General features: G+C 43.3%; 1 protein-coding gene across 1 annotated transcript in view; it reads left to right on the forward strand.

Moving 5' to 3' along the window:
• Nucleotides 1-23,238, forward strand: part of Invadolysin (leishmanolysin-like peptidase, invadolysin) — a 42,988-nt gene extending 19,750 nt beyond the window's left edge. Inside the window, exons 14-18 of the mRNA XM_075692183.1 lie at nt 5,051-5,140; nt 5,255-5,324; nt 9,260-9,393; nt 14,776-14,928; nt 16,263-23,238. Coding sequence (XP_075548298.1) covers nt 5,051-5,140; nt 5,255-5,324; nt 9,260-9,393; nt 14,776-14,928; nt 16,263-16,418 — 603 coding nt within the window. The 3' untranslated portion in view covers nt 16,419-23,238. The remainder of the gene's footprint in view (nt 1-5,050; nt 5,141-5,254; nt 5,325-9,259; nt 9,394-14,775; nt 14,929-16,262) is intronic.
• Nucleotides 23,239-26,335: the final 3,097 nt, after the last annotated feature.

Consider the following 26,335-nt stretch of genomic DNA (forward strand, 5'->3'; position numbering starts at 1 on the left):
TCGCTGGTCATGTTCATGGGATTTGCGGTACAGGAACCTCATAGCACGATGCTGTTTCAATACAGGCCGTTTTGCTACTGCACTGCTTGGATTTCACTTTATCCAGAATGAAAAAGTGCGACAAGCGTTTCGATGTGCGTGACTGGCACCGCTACAGGGCACTGTAGCTGCGTGCCAGTCGGTGCGGGAAATAAAAAATAAAAATACTGCTTGCTTATGTATTATTGCAAGTTCCTCAGTCATGAGCAATGGCCTTTGACATTTAAGATAACACGCTGAACTGTGAATCTCAGAGACTGCATGCTTTCGTGGCTGCTGTGCCATTTCGGTTATTATTTTTCTCATACGGCTACCATGTTCGTGCAACTGATGCCAATTTCTGGTGAAATTTATTTTAAGTATGCTTATGGCACAGCATGCTAGCCAACAAGGTTAAGAGGGGTATGTAAAATTATTTTCATTTTTAAAGCACATGCACCTCAATCCCACAACCAGTTCACTCATTGCAGTTTCCAGTTGCAAGTTCAGTGTAATACACTCTAACAAGTGACACGGAGCCACACAATGATTAATCTGTTGAACTGATACTGCAGTTTGTGCAATTTGTTGTTCTCATTGCTTTGTAACATACTGTGTCAGAATGTGTAATTTACTTAATTCTTTGCAACACTTATGTGAGTCCATGTACAAGCACATCAGTGAAAATAGGGAGAGGATTGCCATTCCACGGCACTCTGAAGAGGCTGGTGGGGTGCTTCAAAGTCAGAATGTTTGATTGTCCTTGATCTGAATTGTTCCTAAAATGGCCATCAATATTCAGTTTGTTTTTTGTGCACTTATGGGGTAAAATATGGGTTCCAGCTGGCAAAAGCTTGCATATTTAAGGTAGCATTAAAAGCATTGTGACAAGAGGTTACGTTTGCTTGGTGCCAAAGTCTGCCCATAGCAGATACCAGGGCCAGTGCTGGAAGTAGGTCACAAAGCTAGAGGCAAACAAATAGTGCAGACCTTAGTCTTTGAGATGAAGCAGCACGGAGGCAACGATGGGCATGCATGGCCTTGAAGATTCCGTTAAAATTTTTGCTAAAAAACAAAAATAATTAACTATTGTAAAGAGAACGGAGATTGTTGTGCAAAGTTTACATAGAAGCTGTGAACTATATTTGGAACATTTAAGACGGGATCTTATTATGCTGCGCTACACCCAAGATTCATTGAAGCAATGCCTATGTTGTAATTGAGAGATGTCAGCGCAGTTTGTCACACATTTAACGTCATCCAGTGCCTGCACTGAAAATGCATCAGATAGGCTTTCTTTATGGTTCGAGTACAATAGCAGCAGCTTTTCCTGTTTCTTATCTTGGCACAGAGTTACGAGAGTGAACCTTAAGACAGGCCAGTCCTGCAGCTATCTGTTCTGCAGGAACCTTACAGCAGTACAGTGCAGACCACTTATAACATAACCGCTTTAACGCGGGACCGGTTATAGCATGGGTTTTTTTACCACCGATATATCTCCCATAGAACTCAATGTATAGGCGGACCGTTTATTGTGTAGGCGCGCGAAGCAGAATACCGGTTATAGTGCGGTTCATTTAGGCGTGTCCATGAAATGGGCGCACGGAGCACGACTTTTTCTCGGAGGCGTTGAGCATGGCCCGCACGGCCGCATGGTTGCCGGACGCGCACACACGGAGAAGGGGGAGCGTGGGCGCGTGCATGGAGACCGGTGGCGTAAAGCAAAACAAAAGGAGGAGAAGGGCGGGAGTCTTTAGAGGAAGGAGGGCGAGTGTTTTCGTCACTATAGCAGCGTCCAATCGGGGTGCGTGCTGCACGGAGTGAGGGGTAGAAGCGATAGTGGCGACCGCACACTCCTTTTTTTTTTTTTTTCAGTCTCTTTGTTGCATTTGGTGTGTGCACGTCATGATCGTGTCGTGTCGTAGTTGTCCTCTATACAAGTGTGTTGTCTGGCTTTTGTCACAATGACATCAGCGGCGTCTTCAAGTGGTGTGAGAAAGAGGCATGCCTTGTCACTGGAGAGGAAGGAATGCGTTATAAGGCACACAGGAAGTGGGCTGAAGAAGGCGTCTGTGGCGACCAAATATGGCGTTTCCTATACAACCGTGTTGACCATATATAAGAACAAGGACAAATTGTGGCAGCAACTGCAGCAAGATTCGTCTTCCTTTTCACAGAAGAGAATACATATGTCGAAGTACGAAGACGTGGACGCAGCACTCTTCAGATGGTTCCGTGAAGTTATGGCTCAGAGCATACCAGTGAGTGGCCCCATGCTCCAACAAAAAGCCAAGTCCCTTGGTGCTCTTTTAGGCCACGAAGATTTCAACCCACTTTATGGATGGATCCAGCGATTCAAGGATAGCCATGGCATCAGCTGCAGAGTGGTGTGCGGTGAAAGTAGTGATGTCAACGACAAGTCCATCGAAGTCTGGCTTCGCTTAAATTTGGAAACCATGCTGTCCACATATACGGACAGAGACACATACAATGCCAACGAAGCTGGCGTATTTTATAACCTTCTGCCCAACCCCACTCTTGTGCTCAGAGGCGAAGCCTGCTCTGGCAGCAAGGCCTCAAAAGAGCGCATGACTGTGTTGTTCTGTGCTAACATGGATGGAAGCGACAAGCGCCGCTTGTTTGTCATTGGAAAATCAGTGAGGCCACGTTGCTTTAAAAAGCGAGAGTGCCTGCCAGTGACGTACAAATCCAACAAAAAGGTGTGGATAACGCAAGACATGTTCACAAGCTGGCTATGCAAGTTCGATGAATACATGGTGGCAGAGAAGCGACATATTGTGCTCATTCTTGACAATTGCACAGCCCACAACGTCAAGCCAAAATTGACTGTAGTCGAGTTAAAGTTTCTGCCTGCCAACACGACTGCAAAATGTCAGCCGCTCGACCAGGGTGTCATCACAACCGTAAGGGCACTTGACAAAAAATGCATCTGCGAAAGAGTTTTGCTGAGCATGCAGTAACAGCAGCCTCTTAAAGTGAATTTAAGGTGTGCGACTGATATGGTTGCTGCTTCATGGTGGCAGGTAGAAGCCACTAGAAAAAGCAAGTGTTTCAACAAAGCAGGCTTCGTTCACAATGCAGAGGCTCTTGATGCCGATGAGCTGAGTGACAGTGTTGCCGATGAGACTGTCAGTACTGGTGACGTGTGGTCCGGCCTCACTGAAGTTTGTTTCCTCCCAAGACACCTTCCAAGCATATGTCGATGCCGGTGAGTCGGAGCCTCCTGTCTGCGAGGAAGCGAACATGGATGATGTGATCGTCGCAGCGGTGCGCGGCAGTGCGGAGCTTGCAACCGAAGACGAGTTGGACAACAATGTCGACCCGACGCCAGACCCACATGTCCCGTGCAAAGACGGTTTGGAATACCTCAGCAAAGTGAACATGTACTGCGCAAAGAACAGTTTGAGTGAGAAAGCGCTTCAGTACTTAAGCATGTAAAGGACAAAATTGTTTGAAGCACTGTTAAAAAAAAAATCTCCAGACGAAAATAACAGCATTCTTCCGCTGATGCCGCACTTGTCAGGAGAACTTGGTTTTTGCGCTGTGTTGTGATTGTGTTGCCTGTTTGTGTGAGTGAAATAAGTAATAAATTGTGTTTTAAAGGTGGTTGGTCCGTTTGGCATAGGCAAAAGCCGAAAAAGTAATGCAGTACCGCTTATAGCGCGGATTTTTACAACTTCGGCGACTTACGTTATAAGCGGTCTACACTCTATATAAAAAGCTGCTTGTTTGTATGCAATGTCAAGCTTTATAACGACATACACCACATCCATTTGGATCAACTAAAGCTTCTGAATGCAAAGGTTTGGACTGCATAAATATACTTTTGTCTTTGCCAGTGTACTTCTCTGCATTGCACATTTTCAACTAATGGCGGACTGGTCATTGTTCGAATAAAAACAAAGTGCTAGCTGCACATGCTAGAGCTTGTCTCTTATGTATGGCTTCATCGCGAGGACCATGTCTACATTTTCCCTGCATAAGACAAGCAAGCTCTCCTCATACACGTGTTTGCAAAAATGACTACACCACCATTAGTTGGGGAAACTGCCTCACACGAAAGCTAGCTTTAGGTTGTTAACATTGGTGTTAAATTTGGGGGGTCATTAGTGAAGTCATATGTATGTAGTGCTATTAGCATTGTTTTTCTATTGTAATTTGATTATTGTATTTCATGAGGCCTCTCATTGCAGAAAAAACTGTTACCTCAAAGGCAGTATTGTATTCATTATGCAAACAATATTTTCTTTAGTTTTGTGTAGTCTTAATCACATGGCAGGTCACGTAATTCATATCTTTGCATTTTGTTTTTACCTTTGGTTATCTTGCAGAGCTGTTACAAGGGCTCATAAGTTAAACTTGGCGCTTCACTTGCCACAGCAGACCTCCACAGTGCATACAAAATTCATGGAAAATTAGTTGCAATCTACATGTTCTACAGACAACATTATTTTCGTTATATTTGTAAATTGCCTACAATAGACTAATCTCGTAACGAGTTTCCATATGCCACCACTGCTGCAAAGGATGCTGGCATAGTTGTAGACCTCAGCAGGCTTAAGGGAGACATTGGTTTGGAACAATGTTTTTGAACCATGGCAAACCAGCTTAAAGTACTGACACATATTTTCAAAGTTGTAAAAACTATACCAAACACTTCTTCCATGTAAAAGCGTGACACCGAGCAAGTATGAAAGGAAGGAAACACTTCCTTGCATTGAACAATAGCATTGCGGGATAGCGGCAAGCACCACCAACATTATGCCTACCACCAAGGCAGGTGTGCCGTGTGATTGATCTATTTAGAAAAAAATTTGCGCCCAGTCAGTAGCCTCCTGCTATACTGACTTGGCCATCTCGTGAAATGAAGTAAGGTGAAATTTAAGCTGCAAGTGTGGTCACACAAGATATGGCTTGCAAAAAAAGCAAATATTGCAGTATGTAGTGCAAGCTAAATGCCTCATACAAAAGTACACACACAAACTTGTCTCATGTTTTATGTCCATTCCAGAATTTTGATTATATCCCTGGTGTGCCTTCCACAGACCTAGGCAGACACGGTGGCTCTGTCATACTGGCAGACTATTGCCCTTACATTCAGGTAGGCTGTGCGACAAGAAAAGTGCTGCTAATTTTTAGGTTATTGTAGATGTTACCAATCATCTGAGTATTCCTGTGTTTTTCAACACCATTGTTTGCTACATCTCTGTTCTAGGAGTTTACTTGGAAATCGAAAAACACTGTCGTACGAGGATCGCAGTGCCAGTTTGAAGAGAACAGTCCTCGTAAGTTCATCTTTCCCCCCATGACTGCGATATAGAATGAAAAAATGTGTTGTAGTATCTAATGCTTGTGCCTGTAATTCTAGAGCTTTCTGACCACAGGCAGCCTTTCAGTTCATGAATTTAGCCTGAACCTTAGTATATGACAATAAGCTTTGTCCTGCTAATTTGGATTTAGCAGTTGTATTGCATGCTCTGTGGGTTTTGCAATAGTTCCACCCTCTTTAAATGTCAAAGGGATGTTACATACAATATGGCTGAAAAATATGGTACCCGAGATTGCCGATTTGTTACTGAATTTTGGTAACAGCTTTTAGAAAAAAAAGGGGGTGGCAAGAAGCCGATGCATGAGAGCAGCAGTGCGGGAAGGGCAGGCCATTCGTTGTCTTAAGACATGCAATTTACTTATGGTTGACCCAGTCTTGGGTGAATTTTACTGTGAAAGGAGTTAAAAGTTTGAAACTGGGTTTTCTGTGTCCATTTGTTCATTTCATTACGCCATCGTTATCATGTTGCCAAGTCCCCTCTTCATCCTCGGTTTCACCCTTAGCATATGACAAAGAATAAGATGTTTCCTGCTCCTACTACTGAAAATCAGATTCACACCCTTGCAACAAATGTACTCTTGTACACTTGTGAGGCAGACACTCTAACCACTGAGCTATTATGTGATGTTTGTGCTTGAGAATTTCTGCAAGGTTTTCTGCTCCACGTTACAGCATGTGATTCTCTTGTGGACGAGGACAATGTTGTAGTATACATTGCAAGGAAGCTGTTCTTGAGGAGATACAGTGGCGGTCTCAGAGGTAGCTTTTGGGAGGGGCGTTTTTCTTTTGCAAAAGATAAAGAAAAGAATGCAGTGGCAGTCCCAGACATAGCATTTTTTTTTTTTTTTTTTTTTTGTGGGGTTGTTATTATTCTTCGGCACAAGAGAAGGACGCAGCAGCTGTCCAATACAACTTTATTTATTCTTTATTTGATTGGTGGGTGAAGATTCTTTCTTTGGCAAAAAGAGACAGACAACAAAATTTTTTTTCAGAACTTGATGCATTTATTTAAGCAGCAACATTAACAAAGCCATAATGAACAACTTAAATATTTGTGGCTACGATAATTCGTACTCCTTAATTACTTAGTCACACTTCCTGCATTGGGCACATGCTATGTAGCTTCTGAATTTGAAATACTCCAGCGAAGCTCTGCACCAGAACTTCAATAGTATAATGCAATGCAAATTTCACTCACTTTCAGTGAGCCGATGATCAACTTGACATCCCTCTTCACTCAAGCGATGTTTGCATGGAACTCAAGTTCATGGCTTTATGGTCAATCAGTACTCTCTGAAGCCCTCATCTTGTGACGCCAGTAAACTTTTGCAGGGCTACTTTCTCGGTTAAAAGACTGCTTTTTCAATATTGCAGCATCGGATGTCATAATCATGCTCACCTCTGTAGTTCGCAGAGGCATAAAGGCTAGAAGATGCAGCAGATATGAAAGCTTTGTCTCCTGACACGTGCTCCTGGCCTGCATGTTGGTGGCTCAGAGGACTGCTGAGATGTTCAGTAAAGGCACTGCCACACCAGAGGGAGAACGCGCACAGCTTGCTACCTGCAGCAGTGGGGCACAGGTCCCAGAGCTATCTTTCGCGGCAGATGCTTCAATTATGCTCATGAGGCAGCCGGTGTCACCAAGACTCACCGGACGACTTGTTTCGCACTCACGTTTATCGAACTTCGAGAGGAGGCTGCATCCATGGGATTATGGTGTCTCGATATCCTCCTCACCAACCACTGTGGGCGAGGAGGACATCAAGTCACCCTACATGGGAGGGGATACCTTCATGCTAATACGTAACTGCCACACCACACACATTTTTCCTCTAGTGTGGCTGTTGCCTTTAAGGTGGGCTATCCAGCAGCATGCTTTCTTCTTCGCCTTCCCAGTGAGTAAACTGTTTTCCAATGAAAGAACTCTCAACCACTGACTCTTAGAAAAAATTATTGTCACCACTCAGCAGTTTAACTTTTACTACCGCCAAACCTCCACTAATCTGAAATCATCATAATCTGAAATCAGCAGTACATATAGTAAACGCTTCTATTCTTGTGATTCATCACTGAAGATGTGACACAAAAGGGGCTTGGGGTGGAAGTCTGTAGTCTATGGACAAAAGCCTACGATTTTGACGTGTGGTCGAAGAACAAGTGAAGTACCATAAAGGCTCTGATGCCACAGGTAGAGACGACAGCTAGATGGGAATTAACAATGCCCCCAATTATTGTGTCAACACACAGTCTCGTAATCAATGCGATGAAAGGTGTGCCTTGGGTGGGACCTCAACATTCTGTTGCTATAATGGGCAGGGCACCTTGCTTTCTTGAAATGCCTTGGTGACAGAGGCACTTAGCATAGGATTACAAGCATAGCTGCTAAACAGGAGACCATCCATGCCGACAAACACAGACTGAAAATGGGCAATGCAGAAGAAGCCTTTGATGGGCACAGCACGTATCCGTGTGTCACCAGTGTCCTGAATGGTTTGTGTGCCCAAATTGTAGCCGACCACGCTCCACAGACCTTTCTATACTTTTCTCACTCGCCCAGATGCACTTGTATACCTCCTTTTCTCCAAAACTTCGTATGGCGACAGCGACATGACACAACCAAAAACGATTTTAAGGAGGCAACCACCCCTATTGCACCCCCCCCCCCTCCCTTGGGACCACCAATAAGATATAGCAGTGTCTCCTGTGAGAGGCTGCTGCTGTAACAGTAAAAAAAGTTTATAGGCAGAAAAATGACTAAATATGCAAATCTTTCTTTCTTCACCTTTTTTTCTTTCATTCCTAATATTGAAAGGCATGCTGTAGGGTTACAACAGTGGTGTTCTAAGCTGATTCCGCCATCTGCTGTACTGCTATAATTGTATGCATATTTCTGAAGCAGGTACAATACATGTATCAGCAGTTCATGGGGCACACAAGTATCAGCCAAGAAGGATCGATGATCAATGTTGTACATCAGCTGCCATGACCCATGTGTTATGCATTTGTTTTCTTGCAAATATGCTCGCTTCTTAGGATGCATCGTGGTCGCTTCGCGCTGGTACAAAATGAACCTTCACACGCTGCTGTGGACCCTGCGATTGGTGATGGGCCAGGATGAAGGACAGATCTCTGTCTGAACTCTGTGTTTAGATTTATTCAAAAAGGAGCATAAAGAATAATAAACATCTTGCCCTACTAATAAATCTGATAAGACGATACATACCAGGCAGCAAGTTGAACAAACAAACAATATAATAGATATGCAATAAAAACAGTGCAAAAATGCAGGAGGAAGGCAAGAATGAACGAACATCACAAACAACCAATATTTACTGTGTCAGGACGTCAGTGTATAGGCAACAAAACCTGTGCCCTTAATAAACAAACAAACAGTGTCGCCACTATGAATGTGGTGGCATGTGCTTGGTTAGTAGTCGACCTCATTGCAGTGCAATGATAGTGAATGCAGGCTGACACAATGCCACCGATCTTATGGATGGCAAATGCCTGAAAATCTTGTTTGTGTTGCTGGCGTTATCTGCCTAAAGTGTGTACTCATTAAACTTAGACTCACAGTTACTGTCATGCAGTGTTCTTGCACCACTCCCTCCCTTCTCCCCCTCCCCAATATAAACATGAAATTTTATGAACCTGCAACAGTTGTCATGCTACCAGAATGTAGTTTAGCATCTTGGAAGTGTCTTGCAACTGCAGTGACAGTTGCACATTTCTCAGGGAAAGGTTCCTGAGGAGATGGCAGCACGGTGCCGTAAAGGGTTAACATCGACACGGTTGATTTGCATTGCTCTGCTTGATTGCCGCATTGCAATCGATGTGATCTGATTTCATATCTGCACAAATACAATGTCTGTCTTTGTTCCTGGGTTTCAGAGGAAGAAAAGAACTTTGCGCTAGAGTACTATGGGCCTGGCTCCAAGTGCTTCAACCACAACAAGGAGATGTGGCAAGAACGGACATGCAGCCAAGTGCGCCAGTGGCAGCACTGGGGCAGTGGTTGTTACAAGGTGAGTGGTTCACTACGACTGGGACCAGACGTTTGTGCACCTCTGGAGAATGTGCTCTCACATTATTGTCATTGAAAATTCTGCTGGCATAGAAGGTGAAGTTGAAGACATTTACCGGTTCACACAGAGTAGGCTCCTTTGCTGAAAAAGAAAAGGCAGAAGAATAAAAGCAAACTGAATGTTGATTTGGTGTATTAAAGTATTAGAGCTCCCAAGACCGCTCCAACTCCAGGGACAGTGGCCAAGAGAGGGGCCAAACAACAAAATAGCAGAAGAGCAAGAAGATGCAGCACAAGGAAGGCAAAAACAAGGTGAGCTGGGCAGCAATCGCCTCCCAACCCCACACCAAACAACACAACTCACACGCCTAGAACGCGAACTAGAGCTAATGCGTGTGTGCATAGGAGACCTAGAAAAAGAAAATAGGAAATTGATCAAGCAATAAACGCAGCGATAATTGGTGCGAACGCATACGAAGTATAAAGCAGAAACATACCAAAACCATCACCAGGACGGACAAAACACCTGAAGTGGACCCTCGCCTAGTGCATCTGAGAGATGCAAGAAGAAACCTGAAAGATGGAAGCGACAGAAATACAACCACAAACTCAAAATGGAAATCAAAGAAATAATGTAGCGGGCCGAGGGATATGCTAATCAAGTTGCAACAGCCAACTGGGAAAGCTTCTGCGGATCACTAAATGGGACCTCAGGGACAGCAAAAACGTGGAACATCGTCAGAGGAATGATTGACCCACTCAAAACCAGACACAAAGGACAAAAGAACTTTAAAAGATTGCTCCACTCGTACCCAGGCACAAAAGAAGAACTCCTTCAGGCAGTTCATAGCAAATGCTTCGGTGACAAAGTCCCGACACGGCCGTGCCAAGTTGATTGCAGCGGACACACAAACCCAGAAATGGATGAACTCTTCATGGAGGCAGAAGTTAAAGCAGCAATTGCCAGCACAAAACGGAACACAGCGGCAGGGGCGGACCAAATATCAAACGGCATGATTATAAACATAAATTATAAAGCCGTAACAGCCCTTACGAACTTTATAAATGACCATAAGGTCAAAGGAGCGATACAACAGCAATGAAAACACGCTGTGATAATCATGATCCCAAAACCAGGGAAGAAAGTGTCTGTAGAAAACCTTAGGCCCGTCTCCCTTACATCATGTCTAGGAAAGGTGTTCGAAAGATTAGTAAACACTAGACTCCAATGTCATCTTGAAGAAGACAACTTAATGCCTGACACCGTGTTTGGCTTCAGCTCTCATCTTTCAACACTGGACATACTCCTGCTTTTAAAAGAGGAAGTATTAACCAACGTCCCCAAGGCAGGAGAACACATTGTGATGGCTGTCGACATAAAAGGGGCCTTTGACAAAGTAAGTCACAAAGGGATACTGGATGGACTAGCAGAGGCCACCTGCGTCCAAAAGACGTACGGGTACATCTGAAGCTTCCTCAATCAGAGAACAGCAGTTATCAAAGTAGGATATGATGAATCTCAAGTCATCCATCCTCCTAACAAAGGAACGCCACAGGGTGAGGTAATCTCGCCTACACTCTTCAACATAGCCATGATTGGACTAGCTAAAAAACTCCAAGAAATTCCTGACATCCTTCATTCTTTATAAGCAGATGATATAACAATCTGGATAACCAAGGGCCACTTGGGAGACAAGGAGGAGAAGCTTTAACGGGCAGCCAATATAATAGAAAAATGTACCCAACAAAGAGGACTCCACTGCTCGGCAGAGAAATCAGAACTCATTCGCCTCACAAAAAATAAAGAAAACTCCGAGGTCAGGCTGGAAGGGAAAATTATTCCTGAGAAGTTAATAGTAAGAGTGTTGGGTATGTGACTGCAATCGAATCTCGGATGTCTCCACACTTCAAACACGATCAGAAAAACAACGCAACAGATTGACCATATGATAGCCCATGGCTCATAATCGGTCAGGGATGGGGGAATGAGACACCCTCAGACTGGTTAAAAGCCTGGTCATTAGCAGGCTAATGTACTCCTTACCTTACCATGCCATGAATAGGGAGGAAGAAGAAAAGGCTGGTCAAATAATAAGGATAGCATATAAGACAGCTCTGAGGCTACCGTGCAACACTTCAACTGAGAAGCTTCTAGCCCTTGGCCTCCACAATACATTTCATGAGCTGGCTGAGGCCCAACTCATAGTGCAGAGGAGTGATTGGTGCAAACGACAGCCAGTAGAGATCTTTTTCAAAGCATCGGGCTTGGAGAACGCATACAAGCACACCAAAACACTAAGGGGCTACCCTGCCAGATCAGAGATTTGTATGGGGTATCTCCAATACCACAAAACATGGATCCGACATTACACGCAGGGAGGGGAAAGGCTAGAGCAGAATACATAGACAAAACAACAAATTACTTCGACACTGCAAGGTTCACGGATGCTTCACCATATCGAGCCAACGCACAGATTGTGGTGGCACTTGTAGTAAACCGTAAAGGTAAAATCACAGCCTGTGCATCGGTTTCCTGAGCAACCACTATAGAAGCCAACGGGACAGCCATCGCCTTAGCTTTAAGAGAAGGCATACAGCACAATGCTCCACTGGCAATAATCACATACTCAGGCCGCATGTAGGGACTATCGTAGGGAACAAATCGCCGCAAAAGCACATCGGATACTTGCCGAAATCAGCAGAGAACACAAGTTCAAGTATACCTAAACAACAACATGAGCCCTGGGACATGAGAGTGTTACTGTTAATGAGGCAGCTCGAGGTTTCACTAATTGCCGAGCTGCCCATGGCAACATCGTGGAGTACCCAACACCCATCGATCCAAGTTATAAAGCAATCTTGAAATACTACAGGGAATTGAGAAGGCTCTACCCAGCACTGCATAGGAACCTTTCAGCCGTGGACCCTGCAACGTTACGCAGGCTCCGAATGGACACGTATACAAACCACCATAAATTGCACGTATACTACCGAACGGCATACGAAGACATAAGCCCGTTGTGTGAGAGCACACCAACACTGTACCACATCACGTGGGAATGCACGGCTTACACCGAAGAGCAAGAAGAGAATAACACAAGAGTGAGGTGGGAGGCATTGCTTTCCAGCTCTGCCCTCGGGGACCAGCTCAGGTTGGTCCGGAGGTCAGAAAGGATGGCGAGGGCCAGCGGTGCCTTGGAATAAAGGCCCGATCACACAGCGTTACCCCGTTTTAAGGGCAATGAAGTCCTTTCTGCAAATAAAGTTTTGTTGTTCTTCTTCTGATATTATAAATTGTATAATAGATATACGGGGCTAGCATAAATTATTCAATCATTTAGAAAAAGGCTGTGCTTTCAAGAGTATCACACATACACACACGAAAGATATCTGAAAAGTGCCACAAACTCGCCAAGTTTATACACCCTCTACAAATGTTCGATATATGCCATTTTGGTGACAAATCACACGTCCAGACGATAATCGGGCTCATTCCATACATTTTCCATACATAGCATGGTCCTGTCAATTGTCTGTACGGCAGCACTGATGTGTCCTTTGAGCTAGACTAAGGATTGCAGTAGTGAGGCATGTAAACAGGGTCCTTAAAGGGACACTAAAGGTTAATATTAAGTCAACTTGGACTGTTGAAATACCATCCCAGAAACCTCGAAACGCTTGTTTCATGCGAAGAAGAGACTTATTTCAAGAGAAAATGCGTTCTGAAGCGCCCGCGTACCTCTAGTGCAATTCAAATCCCCCCCCCCCCCCCCCCCCCCCCCCCGCGATCGAGGAGTGGTGACATCATGGTCTCATAGTGACGTTGCGCCGTCAGTGAGTAAAACGGCGCCCCCAGAGAGCGCTACAGCTTTTCTGCGCAAAACACAAACACGCGGCCAGAAACAGAACCGAGACAGAGCCGACAGAAGCGGGAAAGTGGAACTATGGTGGCTAGCGGAAGGGAAAGTGCGTGATGAGAAGCTGGTTCTTGATTTTATGATGCCAACTTTGACGCTCATTGCAATGGAGGACCCTGACAACGACACATTGGCTCGCGATGCTGGGCTCGACTTCGATGAACATGACCTGCTGCTGAGAGCTCACGCTGCCGGCGTCGTTGCGTACTACTACGACGGCAACTGTATGTCATGGCTGTACATATTCGCACATTTGTAGCTTTTCCTTCGTGAAAACCAAATGCCGCACTCACCGCCCCGTCTTCGACCTGCAGTTGTTCTCGCGCTTTGGGGAATGCAGGCAAGACCGACGGAACAGCGCTACGGGAAAGCATTGCTTTGAAAGGCACTCCACACGACTTCACTAAGTCGGCATTGAACTCGTAATCCTGTGGACGAAAGTGCAGCGAGCACACTATGTGATTTTTCGGCTCTTTGTCAACGCGCTGTGGCAGAGGTACGGCACTTAACCACTTCGAATGGAGAGGTTCACTCTTTGGCACACAGTGATAAGTAATGTTGGATTCGCCGCTGCAACTGCCCTTGGCCAAGTTCCGCGAACCATTCGCGCATCCCATGACATCACATGGACGTGGCATTCTCGCTGCTTGTTCCGAATGCAAGTTTCATGAGCCAGCAGCCCCAGCGCAGCACGATGCGATAACGAAACAACTGAAACCCCAAAGCGCGCGCGGCGCAGAGTCGAGCGAAAACGAAACCTTTCGACCACCCATACTACTGAAGGGTAACGTCAAAATGTTATTTTTTTCTTAGAATCGAACAGAAGTAGACAAGTAGAATTTTCTTCCGTCTTATAACCTAATGAAATTATCTTTTTAATACGAGTAGTTGAGTACTAGTGACATAAATTATGATGAGGAGTGCCTTCGTCATCGGGCTAGTACCGGAATGTTGCTGGGGGGTCTCAAATTGTGTCATGTATTTATCTCAATTTCTCATTTACTAAAGCTCTGTTTGCGACTACCGTATATTGCCGCCTTAGACGTTCTAGACCATTGCTTTATCACTTTGCCTTGACTTCATAGTAACCTTTAGTGTCCCTTTAACGTACCCCTACTACCGCAATCCTTAGCCAAGCTCAAAGAACGCATCATCAACAGACAATTGACAGGACTATGGCTACAAAATGTATGGAATGAGCTTGAGTATCATCTGGACGTGTGTCGTGTCCCCAAAGGGGAACATATTGAACATCTGTAGAGGGTGTATAAACTTGGCGAGTTTGGGGTTCTTTTCATGTATCTTTTATGTGTGTACATGCGATACTTTTGAATATATAGCATTTTCAAAACAGTTGAATCATTTATGCTAGCCCTATATTATAAATAGAGGTAATTAAAAAATTTGATCTTCTTTAGCGCTTTTTGTTCCAACACCGTACAGTTGTCTTCTCATATCTTGCACAGTACTCATGCTCCAGTGGGCGACTACACATAGAGGTGGCCAACCACACATACACATGCTACCACTCCAAGCAAGAGATCCGGATTCAGCTGTATGCCAATGGCTGGCTCCACCTTGGTGCTATTGTGTGTCCATCATGCCGTGATGTCTGCGCAGTAAGCACATGTTCCTTCCCTCATTGTGAAGTAATGCATTATCTAGATCTTGCATGAGCACGAGAATTGGTGACAGTCAAGCAATCCACTGCTTGTTGCATGATGTTTCAGAAAAGCATGAGAGATACAGGGGCACGACATAACATACATGCTCGGAAAAATACCTAGAGGGCCGGAAAAATAATACACAAAGAAGGTGACACGCAACACAAGTGTTCATGTGTGCGACCACCTTTGTGTGTAGTCTTTTCTGCACTCTGGGTTTTCTTCCAAGAATGCAATAGGCAACTAGCCCACCTATTCTTCTTGTCATATGTGTGGTGTGATGTTTTTTTTTTTTTTTTTTCTTGCTAATGTGTATGTCTAAAGCAAGTTCGAAGTTAGAAGCAAAGTTATAAAGGTGAAAAATTTGCTAAGAGATCGTATATATGCAAGAAATGCACATCCACTGCTAAACAAGAATGAACTCTGCTGGCCCTGCTGAAATAAAAATTACAGTTGAACCCCATTATAACGAAATGAGTTTCACAGCAATATGAGCGAGCCAAGTGGAAATCAGAAGCAAAATGCCATCACATAAGAATTCTGTTGTAACAGATGGTCGTATCAGGTGTTAAATAGTTACGTGTTGCACACACCAGAGAGTATCTTGCTGTTGTTTATTGAATTTTCATCACATACGTGGCTCGGATCTGTAGTCTTTTTACATGTTTAAATTTGTGTATACCATTGACCATGTACAGTAAGTGGGAATACTAGTCGGTATAACGAAGTAATGGATAGAATGAAACAATTTTGGCTTCCCCTTCAACTACATCATAATGAGGTTTGAGTGTACTGCCATTTATGAGCCACAACTTTCTTTTTCCTTTTTTGTGTTTCTTTTTTACTGTGAATGTCTGAAGAAAGGGGATACCAATTCTCATGTGGTTATATTATGACTGGAGGACACACATTCAGAGCAAATGAGTCTAGCCTATATTCTAGTTGAGATTAAGCGGAAGGAACAAAATTGGGCAGGCCATGTAATGCGCGCAGCAGATAACAAATGGTTTATATAAGTTGCAGAATGGGTGCCAAAGAAAAGGAAATGCAGTCAAGGATGGCAGTGGCGAACAGGAGCAATGTGGCGTGATAAATTAGGAAATTTACAGGTACAGGATGGAGCCAGATGATGCAAGACAGCGACAATTGCAAATTTCTGGAAAGGCCATTTGGATTTCAGCTGACATAATAGGATGTTGATGAATTAATTGTTTTTTCATTTGTTTCATTATTTGAAGAAAAAGATTGAATCACTCGAAGTAAAATTAATCGGCAATCTGTTGTTCCAGGATGAGAGCATGGAGTGTGATGCAGACTTGGTGAAGGCAAGTTACGTCCTGGCCGAGAAGCAGTTCCACAAGGACATGCTGTATTGTCACAGTGTGGACCTTCATGCTAGCACCGTGCTGTGCGTAGCACTATGCCTTTTGGTTGTCATTAGGTGACGAATGCTTTTTACTTGGGACGTGAGATGAATATCACCTGTTCGACCATTTTGTGACAAAGGAGCAAACTTACCAGGAAGTGCGCCAACTGTAAATTGTCATCCCGATCAGAATTCGAAGCATATCACAGTGATGGCTAAAGCGTTGCGCTGGTAACATAAAGGAGCTCTGCAAAACCTACTGCTCTACAGTAGACAAAGCTCCCTGCACCACGTGCAATGGTCACAGCACTCTTCACATGCAAACACAGAAAGCGTTTCTTTATGGTAAGGGCAGGGCAGTGGTTCACTGGCTGTTCAGTCATGGCATTATACAAAACACATATTGTTGTCATAGTAATGGTGTCATTCTTTCTATAATTATCGAGTTAGAAATAAGTAAATGTAAGTGAGTGACTAAATAAGGTGGAAAGCAGCCGGCTTGGAACCTTGACTCATTTAATTCGGAGTCAGGTTCCTCACCCAAATGCACCACCTGATCCTGGTTGATGGGAAGCTGTCAATTGGCACAACATATGTGCCAGAAAGATGCAATGCTTCATGGTGCATCTGCGGGTCTCTGCGAAAAAACAGACCAAAGGAAGTTCTCGTGTGTTTCACACAGCACTGGAACGGAACCACTGGCGAGGGAGCTGATTAAGAACAGGCACTAGGCTGTATCACATGACATCTCCGCAAGGAAAATTTTTTTCTATTATGTCATCAGGACAGTCCCTATGCAAAGTTGTTTTGCCTTTATTTTTTTTTCCCCACCTGTAAACGGGCTCTGGTCCCCTCTTCCTCAACACCTGCGAATTGTGGCTTTCATATGCAGCAAGGACAATGTTGGTTCTTCACAAATGTGCCTGTTAAATGCAAAAATGTTTGTGTATTTAGAATTAGGTGCACATTAAAGAACCCCAGGTGATCAAAATTAATCCAGAGCCCCCATTACATCATGCCTTATAATCCGATTGTTGTTTTGGCACCTAAAACCCCATAATTTCATTTTTACAGCAGTCGTGCTTTGTGCTTATGCCTAGAGAGCTTGTCTGAAAGGTCTATAAAGTAGAATTAACCACAGGAAGATAAAAATGTGGTGGGCATTGCAGGGGCCCCCTTCATATAGGAGAGCTGGAGCACACTTCTTCTTTCACATTTGTGTGCTTCAACTTTGTCAACCTTTTGATGGTTTTATCTATTCATAATTTGCATATTGCCATGTCAAGTGTTACTTGCCCTTACTGTAAAGCATTGACAACGCTGGCTGCTGCAGCATTATGCACAGTAACGATCACGGTGTGTCACAATAAATTTGACTCGGTAAACATTGTCAGCAATGTGCAAAACAACCTCCACATCACTACTAATCTGAAATTTGGCTGCAGTGCGCACCATATGGGAGTGTTTGCTCATTTGTGTAAAAATAGTCATTACATGTGAACTTGTGCAGTACATGTGACTTGTGGGTGTGTTTTTGTTAAGGCTGGAAGAGAATTGATGCCAGGTCTGTGTTTGACTGCGCATTATCAAAGGATGGCTAACTTTGCTCTGTGTATGTTGTGAATAAGGCAGTGGTTCTGTGTGTGCGGCCATGCATACTAAGCATAGGGAAAGTGTGTTTCACAACCTTGCTACCTGTGTATGCTGAAAAGCAGAACACCATGAAAAAAAATATATTTTATCTATACACACAGCCTCATGTGCTGCACAAACGTCTTAAATCATACTGTGGCTCTCTCTGCCACATTTCAGCTTTGCCCCAATTTTCTTTTTTGCGCACACTTTTAGAGCATACATAATTTCATGAAAAAGTGGCTTATGTAATGGCACTTTCATTTTTTCTTTTTGAAAGATGCTACAAGTGAAGTGCAAGAGTTGCTTGCTGCGTTTTGTTGGACTTGGAATGTGTGGCATTAAGTCTAGAGACAGTTCTACAATGCAGTATACTGTTGAGTATACTATTTTAGAAATATTTTCTTTTCTAAACCTGCACTGAGCTTTAATCACGCTTAGAGCATATCACCTCCTGCAATGTGCCAGCAAGATCTGGAAAATGTGGCAACAAGTTTTTTGTACTGTGTAGTGAATTCAAGATCGGCATTCAAGAACTTCTAATGAAATAAACTGTAGAAGTTATGCACAGCATGCTAGTGTAACTCTACTATTTGGCCAGGCAAAGACAATTTGCATGTTCTAACTCCAACAAAGGGACACTTGGCAAGAAGTAATCAAACATTTCAATTGTGGACCTGTATTTGCAGTATGATGTTGAAGGCGACCAGTAAAGCTGACCCACTTTGAATGCACTATGATGCATCATAACATCATTAGGATTAAAATAACAGTTAATTTCTACCATATTTTAGTTTGTTATTGCTGTCCTGAAGGAATAAGCCTTGTTTCCCTTTCAATGCAATGTGTGCATTTGAAATTATTAGAAGCTAAGCTTTGAATGAGTTACTTAGATAGTTTTAATATATAAATTTACCTTATATTAGATTGTCGGGTTGTTGTTTTTTTAGTCCTTTTAATTTTCCATCATGCCACATACATTCTCACAAGTATCACATTGTTGTTGCACGAAGTAATGATGTACGCACTTTATCTTGCTATGTGCTGTATTACTGTGGTTTTGAACATGCCTTCTTCTGTAATGGTTGGCGTGTTTTTTATGTCTGGAGAAGTGGCTTGAATATCTAGGCAAATGGTTCAAATATCTAGACGAATGGTGTTTGCCAGATGTAGTTCACGCATACATTTCCATGTCAGTCATCTTGTTCCTTGCATGCATCATCAGAGAATATTTACTTTTATCTGTGCACCTTTTCTTTCTAATGATAGAGCCTGCATTAAACCTTTGCCTGTAGGTTTACCAGCGTAAATTTGACATTGCTAATGAACAGACTTGTGGTCGTCCTTGTTACTTTTGTTATTTTCACCATTAAGAGTTTTCAGGCCTGTGGATTGCATAAAACATGGGTCCATTTAGCAGAGGCAATATTCATCATTTATTGAAACTGAGCTTTCTTCATTGTCACTGTATTTGCATCTTAACCACTACTACACTGTTATGCACTGGTGCTTATACTGGGCATACCAGGAAATTTCTGGGGAATTCGGCACACGCTGTAGTGTTGGATTATTGAGACCACATGGATCCTGAAAAGTATTTCTCCAGAGCCTAAGATTGCAACTTGGGGTTCAGCAATGCATTCCTCACTACCCTGTGTGACAACCACACTGTGACTATAGTTTGCAGGCTTCATGCCTAACTTTCACAGAAATATACATAGCTTCCTTTGTTTATGGACTTTTTAGCCTTCAGTAATAGACTTGCTTTGGTGTATGAAAGCCCAGTATTTTTCTCATTATGCTTTCATTGGTGTGCTGGTGCACTGCTATTTCACTCATAAACATCATTGGTAAGGTTATTGCAAAGGCTTCATCAACGAATATTGTCTTGTGCGTTCACTGTAGAATAAGCGTTTTTTCAGTGTTCTATTTAGCAGGCCAAATGCTCTGCTTCCTTGTATCATATACCATGTGTCATCAATTATTTTTTTTTCATCAAGGTGCTGCTACGAAGCTTGTTTTTAAACAGTTGACTTCCGTGTCTGCGCTGCCCTTTCAGCATGACCTGCTTTATTTGCACTTATGTTCCTTCTTGTATTTCAGTCATGCCAGAGTAGGAGGAGAATCTGCCGCGTTGCATGCTATTTATTCTTGTTTTATTTACTCAAATGTCTACTTTTTACTTTGTACAGACCCACGTGCCATTGAATGGCAAGCACTTCATGTTTTCAGGCCACAGATTGTTTAGTGTGCATGTTTGGAAGTGCTGCATGTTCCTTAAAGCATGTACCGTTTTTTTTTTTTCTGAATCGTTGTAGTGATGAAGTTTGTGTTATGTGGGATGCTAGTTTGGAGTGCGTATGTGGTGTATATTCAGGTGGGTGCACTAGCGACTGCAACCCCATGCGTACCACTGTCTCAACAGTGTCAGAATGGCCCCCTCAGGTGCCCTTGTCTGCAGTCTGCCTTGTATATAGCACTGCAGCGCCACCTCGCAGAAAAAAAATAGCAGGCACTGAACTGCCACAACAGCAGGCAGGCACATGGCATGAACTAACCTGCAGTAGCTTCACATGCTTACCTGTTGTGTTAGCTAGCGATCTCTGTTTTACATTAAAGGAAGTTTCCAAAGCTGGATTTGAGGTCTACTTTGGCATCAGGTGCTCAGACTTACTTCTTTATCTATATTATTATTATTTTTCTAGCAAATTAATGCACATGACATCTCTTGATTTGATAAATATAGTATTACTGGTGCAGTTCATCTCTGAAATATATATCAAAGACATCTGCTCCGAAAGAGAGACTCTTCCCGAACACACGTGAAAAGGAATTAGTAATGGAAAGCTTTCAGGTGCTGAAGTGCAGAAACTCGAATGCCCAACGTGAAACGAGTTGACGAGTGCGGATCGCCCCGACAAGCAAAGCAGAAAAAGCTGTGGCCTGGATGAGTATGGCTCAGGCATAATAGTGTTCATTATTAGCCTATCTACAAGACTGAACACTAAAGAGAGAAATTTGCATCAGGCTAGGACATCACAGTAATGTTTTGCCACTTGCCAGCATATCTGTCTATGTTTTACTGACACAGATATGTTATACCTGTGTGAGCGAAAGCAATTGGGTGTGTCATTCCCTTATGTAGAGGGGCGCAAATTTTCTACAACTATCCACATTTTGTTCCAAACCAGTACTGTACGAGCACTGCAAATTTTAAGTGTTGCATACCTGTCTGCTGCATAAAGCCCTGCAAAACTGTTGCTTTCACTAAGAGCTTTAAGTGGCTAACACCAACATATGTCTGCACCTTTTCATGCCTATCTTATATCGGTGCACGGTAGCTGTGAAATTTATTTTATGTACGCCCGTTTTCTTGGTGCAAAGTGAGACCTTCCAGTGTTGCTGGTCATGGTTAACGAAAATTTCTTAGCCACTGTGATTTGTTCCAAGATTCTGGCACCAGCAACGCAAAATTGGTTCATGTCCAGGTCATCAACGATGCCAGCTCTCTGAGCCTCGCATGTCATTTTCTCTCCAATCCATTGGTGCCTGCTAAAACGTTTGTTTTCAGGGCTCGCCACTAGGACGCATGTGCACCACAGTCGTGCATAATGCAGTGCACCTCTAACTTACAAACTGAGAATCACAAGCAGTTAAAAAAGTTTGTTTCAAAACTGTAATGCACACATACTGGAGCACATCTGATTCTACCTGTGTAATGAAATTATTTGTCAAGCATAAGGTACATGGGAAAAATTGCTTTTAATGCTGCCCAGGACAGTAATAGCAGACTGGAATGTATGTTTTCTTCTTTTAGCATTATTGTTTTGCTTAATTTAAACAAATTACATTCACACTCATGTGAAAGAGCTTGATAGTGTGTACTTACTTTTCGTTGCATGCGTATCTTTATAGAAAGTATGTACTTCAGCTACCGAAAAGTGCAGAGTGGCACTTTTATGGTGCTTACTTATGACGCTTCTTTACTATAATGTGTTCCTGAACCATCATCCAAGTAAGCCTTTACATTAAAGTCTAGGCAGGCCATTTGAACTGTGTGGAGGATTCTGTTGTTGCTTTGAGGTATAGCACTTAATTTGTGCCTTGAGGAACCTCGGATCAAATTCTAAAAAATACTGTCGTTAATTTTCTTTTTCTTTGCATGAGATTTGTGCTAATGGCCATGCAAACGAGTTGACAAGACTGAGCAAACCAACTATGACAGTTATTGGCGTGAAATGTTCTTCCATATTTAAGGCGCTGTGTTTGCAGATGGTACATCTGAACCTCGAGTTTTGTGAAGTCGCGTCCAACACTAAAATACCTTTTTTTTTAATATCCATTATATTGTTACATCTGTGTTTAATATCTTGGCATTCAACTGTACCATTATGTAGTCTTAGCAGGTTCTTGCTTGCAATTATTTTTATCTTGCAAGTTATCACTAAAACACAGGTATCCTCCGAGAACATTACATTCGAAACATTATTTTGTTCCCCTTGTTTTTTTTTTATTTAGTTTCAACTGGTGTTTCCACATGTAGAATCAGAGGAACTTGTTTAGACATTATAAATCTTTACCATGCTTTGCTACTGTCGGTCTGTAAAGATGTGGATGTTGCAAGAATTCTGTTAAATTTGAATTTCCAACTGACGGACTTGCTTGGCATCTGAAGGGGATAACTTCTATGAGCAGCATTTTTTGTGGGCCTACAACGATTCACCATTTGTCATCGATATGACAACTGCGCACCTGTTTTGGTGTCAGTGAGCAGTATTTATTCAGCTACAAATTTTTGCTTTCATCTTTATCAATTTTACATGCTACGTTACCTTACTGTTCACCCATCTTTGTTGTATTTTTACAATGGGAATGTGTTCTTTGTTCATACTTGTGTTTTTCTGTGCTTCAAAGCTGAGCAATGCACTTTTACTCAAATGTTGATACTCTGAATGAATTGAGAATTCTTTTTCTTTTTTTTAAGATCATGTCAGCATAACGTTGGTGCTAGCAAGCTTGTGCTGGGGGTCTAATGTGCATGCTGAAGGTTGCAACAGTATAACTGTCATCTGAGGTAATTTCAGCTTATTGTTTTACTTCAGTAACAATACCTTTTTTCACTCATTAGAGCAACGTGTACCCCAAATCTGAAATGCATACATTTCTGGACACATTTTGTGTTCTTGCATTGTGCATTGTCGTTTGCATTGTCATGTTTGCTTGCTGCATTCGCTTTTCATAAAATGAACACTCCTACATCCCCCCCCACCCCACCCCAAAAAAAAAAAGAAAAAATGCCTCGGTACTCTGCACGGTGTCTGGGAATGTTGCCTATCACAAGTGGATTTTTCATTCTGGTGTCAAGATCAACCATTGCAGTCATGCTCATACTGCTTTGTGCTTACTTCTGTATTTGTAACCTCAGTGCGTAACTGAACATAAATAAATGTACCTTGCGTTGAAATGACAAATTTCCGCAATTGCTGTGGAGGGATTATCACGTGGTATACTATAGTCACATCCTCGGCGCACCAGCATTATGAAGGCTACATTAGTTTACCTCTTTTCACACATGCTAGAACCAGCCAGCATAAGCCTTTTGTGTTGCTGTTTTAAGCTGTACATCTGGCACCACCTACGAATAGTGCTGTGAAACGTGCACATTCTCGGCGTGCAATCACAGTAGTTAATGTGGCACCTAGTAGCGAGAAGCAAAGTGTGCTCCAAAGAAACATTGCTTTATGCTTGCCATTTTCATCATTATATTATTGCTGGCTTACGAGAATAATGGCACATTATAAACTTGTGCACTAAAATCCGAGTTCCTTGAAGAAGTAAACTACTCCATCGACAGTTAAGTGAATGTAGACAGAACTTTAAACAGAGGCCTTATTTTGCTTGCATGGTCTCAACAAGACACCATTTTGATTTTTGTTTTTGTTTTTTTGTAATGCTACAGTCTGACCAACTTGCAGCATTATTCACTGAGAAAATCGTATTGCTATAACCGATAATTGTTATAGCCAGGTTGCATGAAAAAAGTAGAGGGGACAAACATTCAATCATTTTAATTAGGCAAGCATAGTCGACTCCACTGATAGCATTACCGGTTTTAACCATACTAGGATGTAACAATAAGCAGCTGCCTCGCCTTGCGCGTCAACAGCCTTGTGTGCTCTTCTCCCGTCTCCCTGCCACCATTCCGACAGCAGTGCAGTTGGCTTATGTGCCTAAATATACTTTATCTTTGTGTAGAGCATCGCACGCGTAATGCAAAGACGTGGGATCATTCCCCACCTGCAGCAAGTTTTTTCATCCACTTTCATTTCCATGAATTTATGATTTCTCTAATTCATTTGTTAAGTACAAGTAATTTCCCCTAATGTTGTCCTTGGTGTAGATGTTTGTTGGTTTCTTATGATATGAATAAAAATCGGGCCCCTCGGTTAACCCCTTTTTTTTCACGTTCTAAAATATACTTTAGGCACTATAATTTGCTCGTGTACCTAAGGGGCGCGCGAGGCCGACGATGCGTAGAGCGATGCAACAAAGGCCTGCCGTGCGGCACAAAGTTGGGCTTGGCGAAGTTGTGCAGCACGCAGGCAAGTGCGGAGGCATATCTCTTTTCCCCGCAAGCTTAAATGCCCCGTCTGAAATAGGCGAGATGTGGATCGCCGGGAGGCGAAGAGAATCGCGCATCGGGGAACTGCACAGTGTGCGCTGAGCCCTTTAGCTGAGCCATCTGAGCGTGCTAGTGTTCCTGGCGTTGAGTGAGAAGCGGGGAAGGAGAAAGGAGGCGCAGCGTTGCGGAGGAGGGTAGGCGGAGGCGCACTGGGTTGATCGCTGGCAGTTGCTACGGTTTCTGTGTACGTTATGGACGTACCGGGTTCGTCTCGTGATTGAGATGCCGAGCGAGGAAGATGGAGTAGCGACGCAAGCGGCGGCAGGCCGAGCGCGAGTCGACTGACCTCGAAGTCGTCGCCAAGCGCCGAGCATGAGCTGAAGAAGTCCGGCAAAAGGCGCGGGTTTGGCGTGCCCAGGAGTCTCCGGAAGAGAAAGAAAAAGAATGGAAAAATGAATAGTGTGAATAGTACCTTACCAAACTGCTTGAAATTATAAAGAATGCATTTCCTTAGAGTGCCTTACCATCTATTTACACATAACAAGGGAAAAACGGGCATAAAACATACAAAATAAAAAGTAAGCTTTGAAAACGTCGCCACACTTGCACGCAGTTGAAGCATATTTGAAACACGTGCAATTGCGCGTAACCCGCATTCCCGAAGCGAAACGTCAGTGTAACTTTTTCTCCTTTTTTTCCCTCGACGATATTGCATTTTTTTTTTCCAGCACCCACACAGTAGCCAGATTTAGTAGCCAGTAGCCCGATAACGCAGCGAATATTGTGGTAGTTCACCATAGAACTCGTCCAGAGTTGACGGTGCATCGACTGCTCATTGTTGTATCTGATATGTTAAAAGTGATATTGATACAAGTTGGTTCGACTGTATGCAGTTTTCTTTTTTATATATATAAAACGGATATATGAGCACAGCGCATGTGGTGTGTTTGTAGAGGACTTGTACCGCAAGGCCTTCGGGGGCGTGTCTGTGTGGTGAATTTGAGGCACTCTACGTCACAATTTCGCCCGATAGACGAAGTATCGATCGGTATCGATAACGCTAGCAAAGTATTGTACAATTACACTAAGGTTCGTAGTTATGTCTGCTGTAGAAACTGCAGTAAACATTCGCTTAGCATGCCGTCATGCTCGCACGCATGCACGAAACGTACGTACGTGGCCTGCGCTTGGGTTTTTTGTTGGGCACGCTATTTCACTGATTTAGTGGGAGACCCAAAAGCTTTGCGAAAGTCAAAATTACTCTTATCATAAAAGGTGTATTTTACTTATTTATAATAGCTTTACTGCGACGCCGTAGTGGCGCTGCAAGCGCAAGCCGCTATCCGCAAAAGCAAAGAAAGGTAGTAAAGGGTATGCACCACAGTCACTCAGGAGAACAACAAATAAAACTATTCGTTCCTGCGTGCCCCACGCTAGCACCCGCAAAGCTATTTGGGGGCCCCTATTCTAATACTCTGTAATAACGGCTTCGTGCTGCCGCTCGCTTCGACGCATATCAGCTGAAACGAGATTACGCGATCTACAAGTCTAGGCGCGCTGGCATGATGTCGCCGGTCATAGCGGTTCGCCCGTAGTCGTTGCACCCGCCGCAGGTTACCTAACTCCAAGATTGTTCAAAATGCGGCACGGGAGCATTTCTCTCGTAGTGGGTAGAGTTACTGTATATGCTACCACAGGTAGCATATACAGTAACTCTAGTAGTGGGCTGCGTTCAAATCCCT

This window comes from Dermacentor variabilis, chromosome 5 (genome assembly GCF_050947875.1).
Source record: "Dermacentor variabilis isolate Ectoservices chromosome 5, ASM5094787v1, whole genome shotgun sequence".
Lineage (NCBI taxonomy): Eukaryota > Metazoa > Arthropoda > Arachnida > Ixodida > Ixodidae > Dermacentor > Dermacentor variabilis.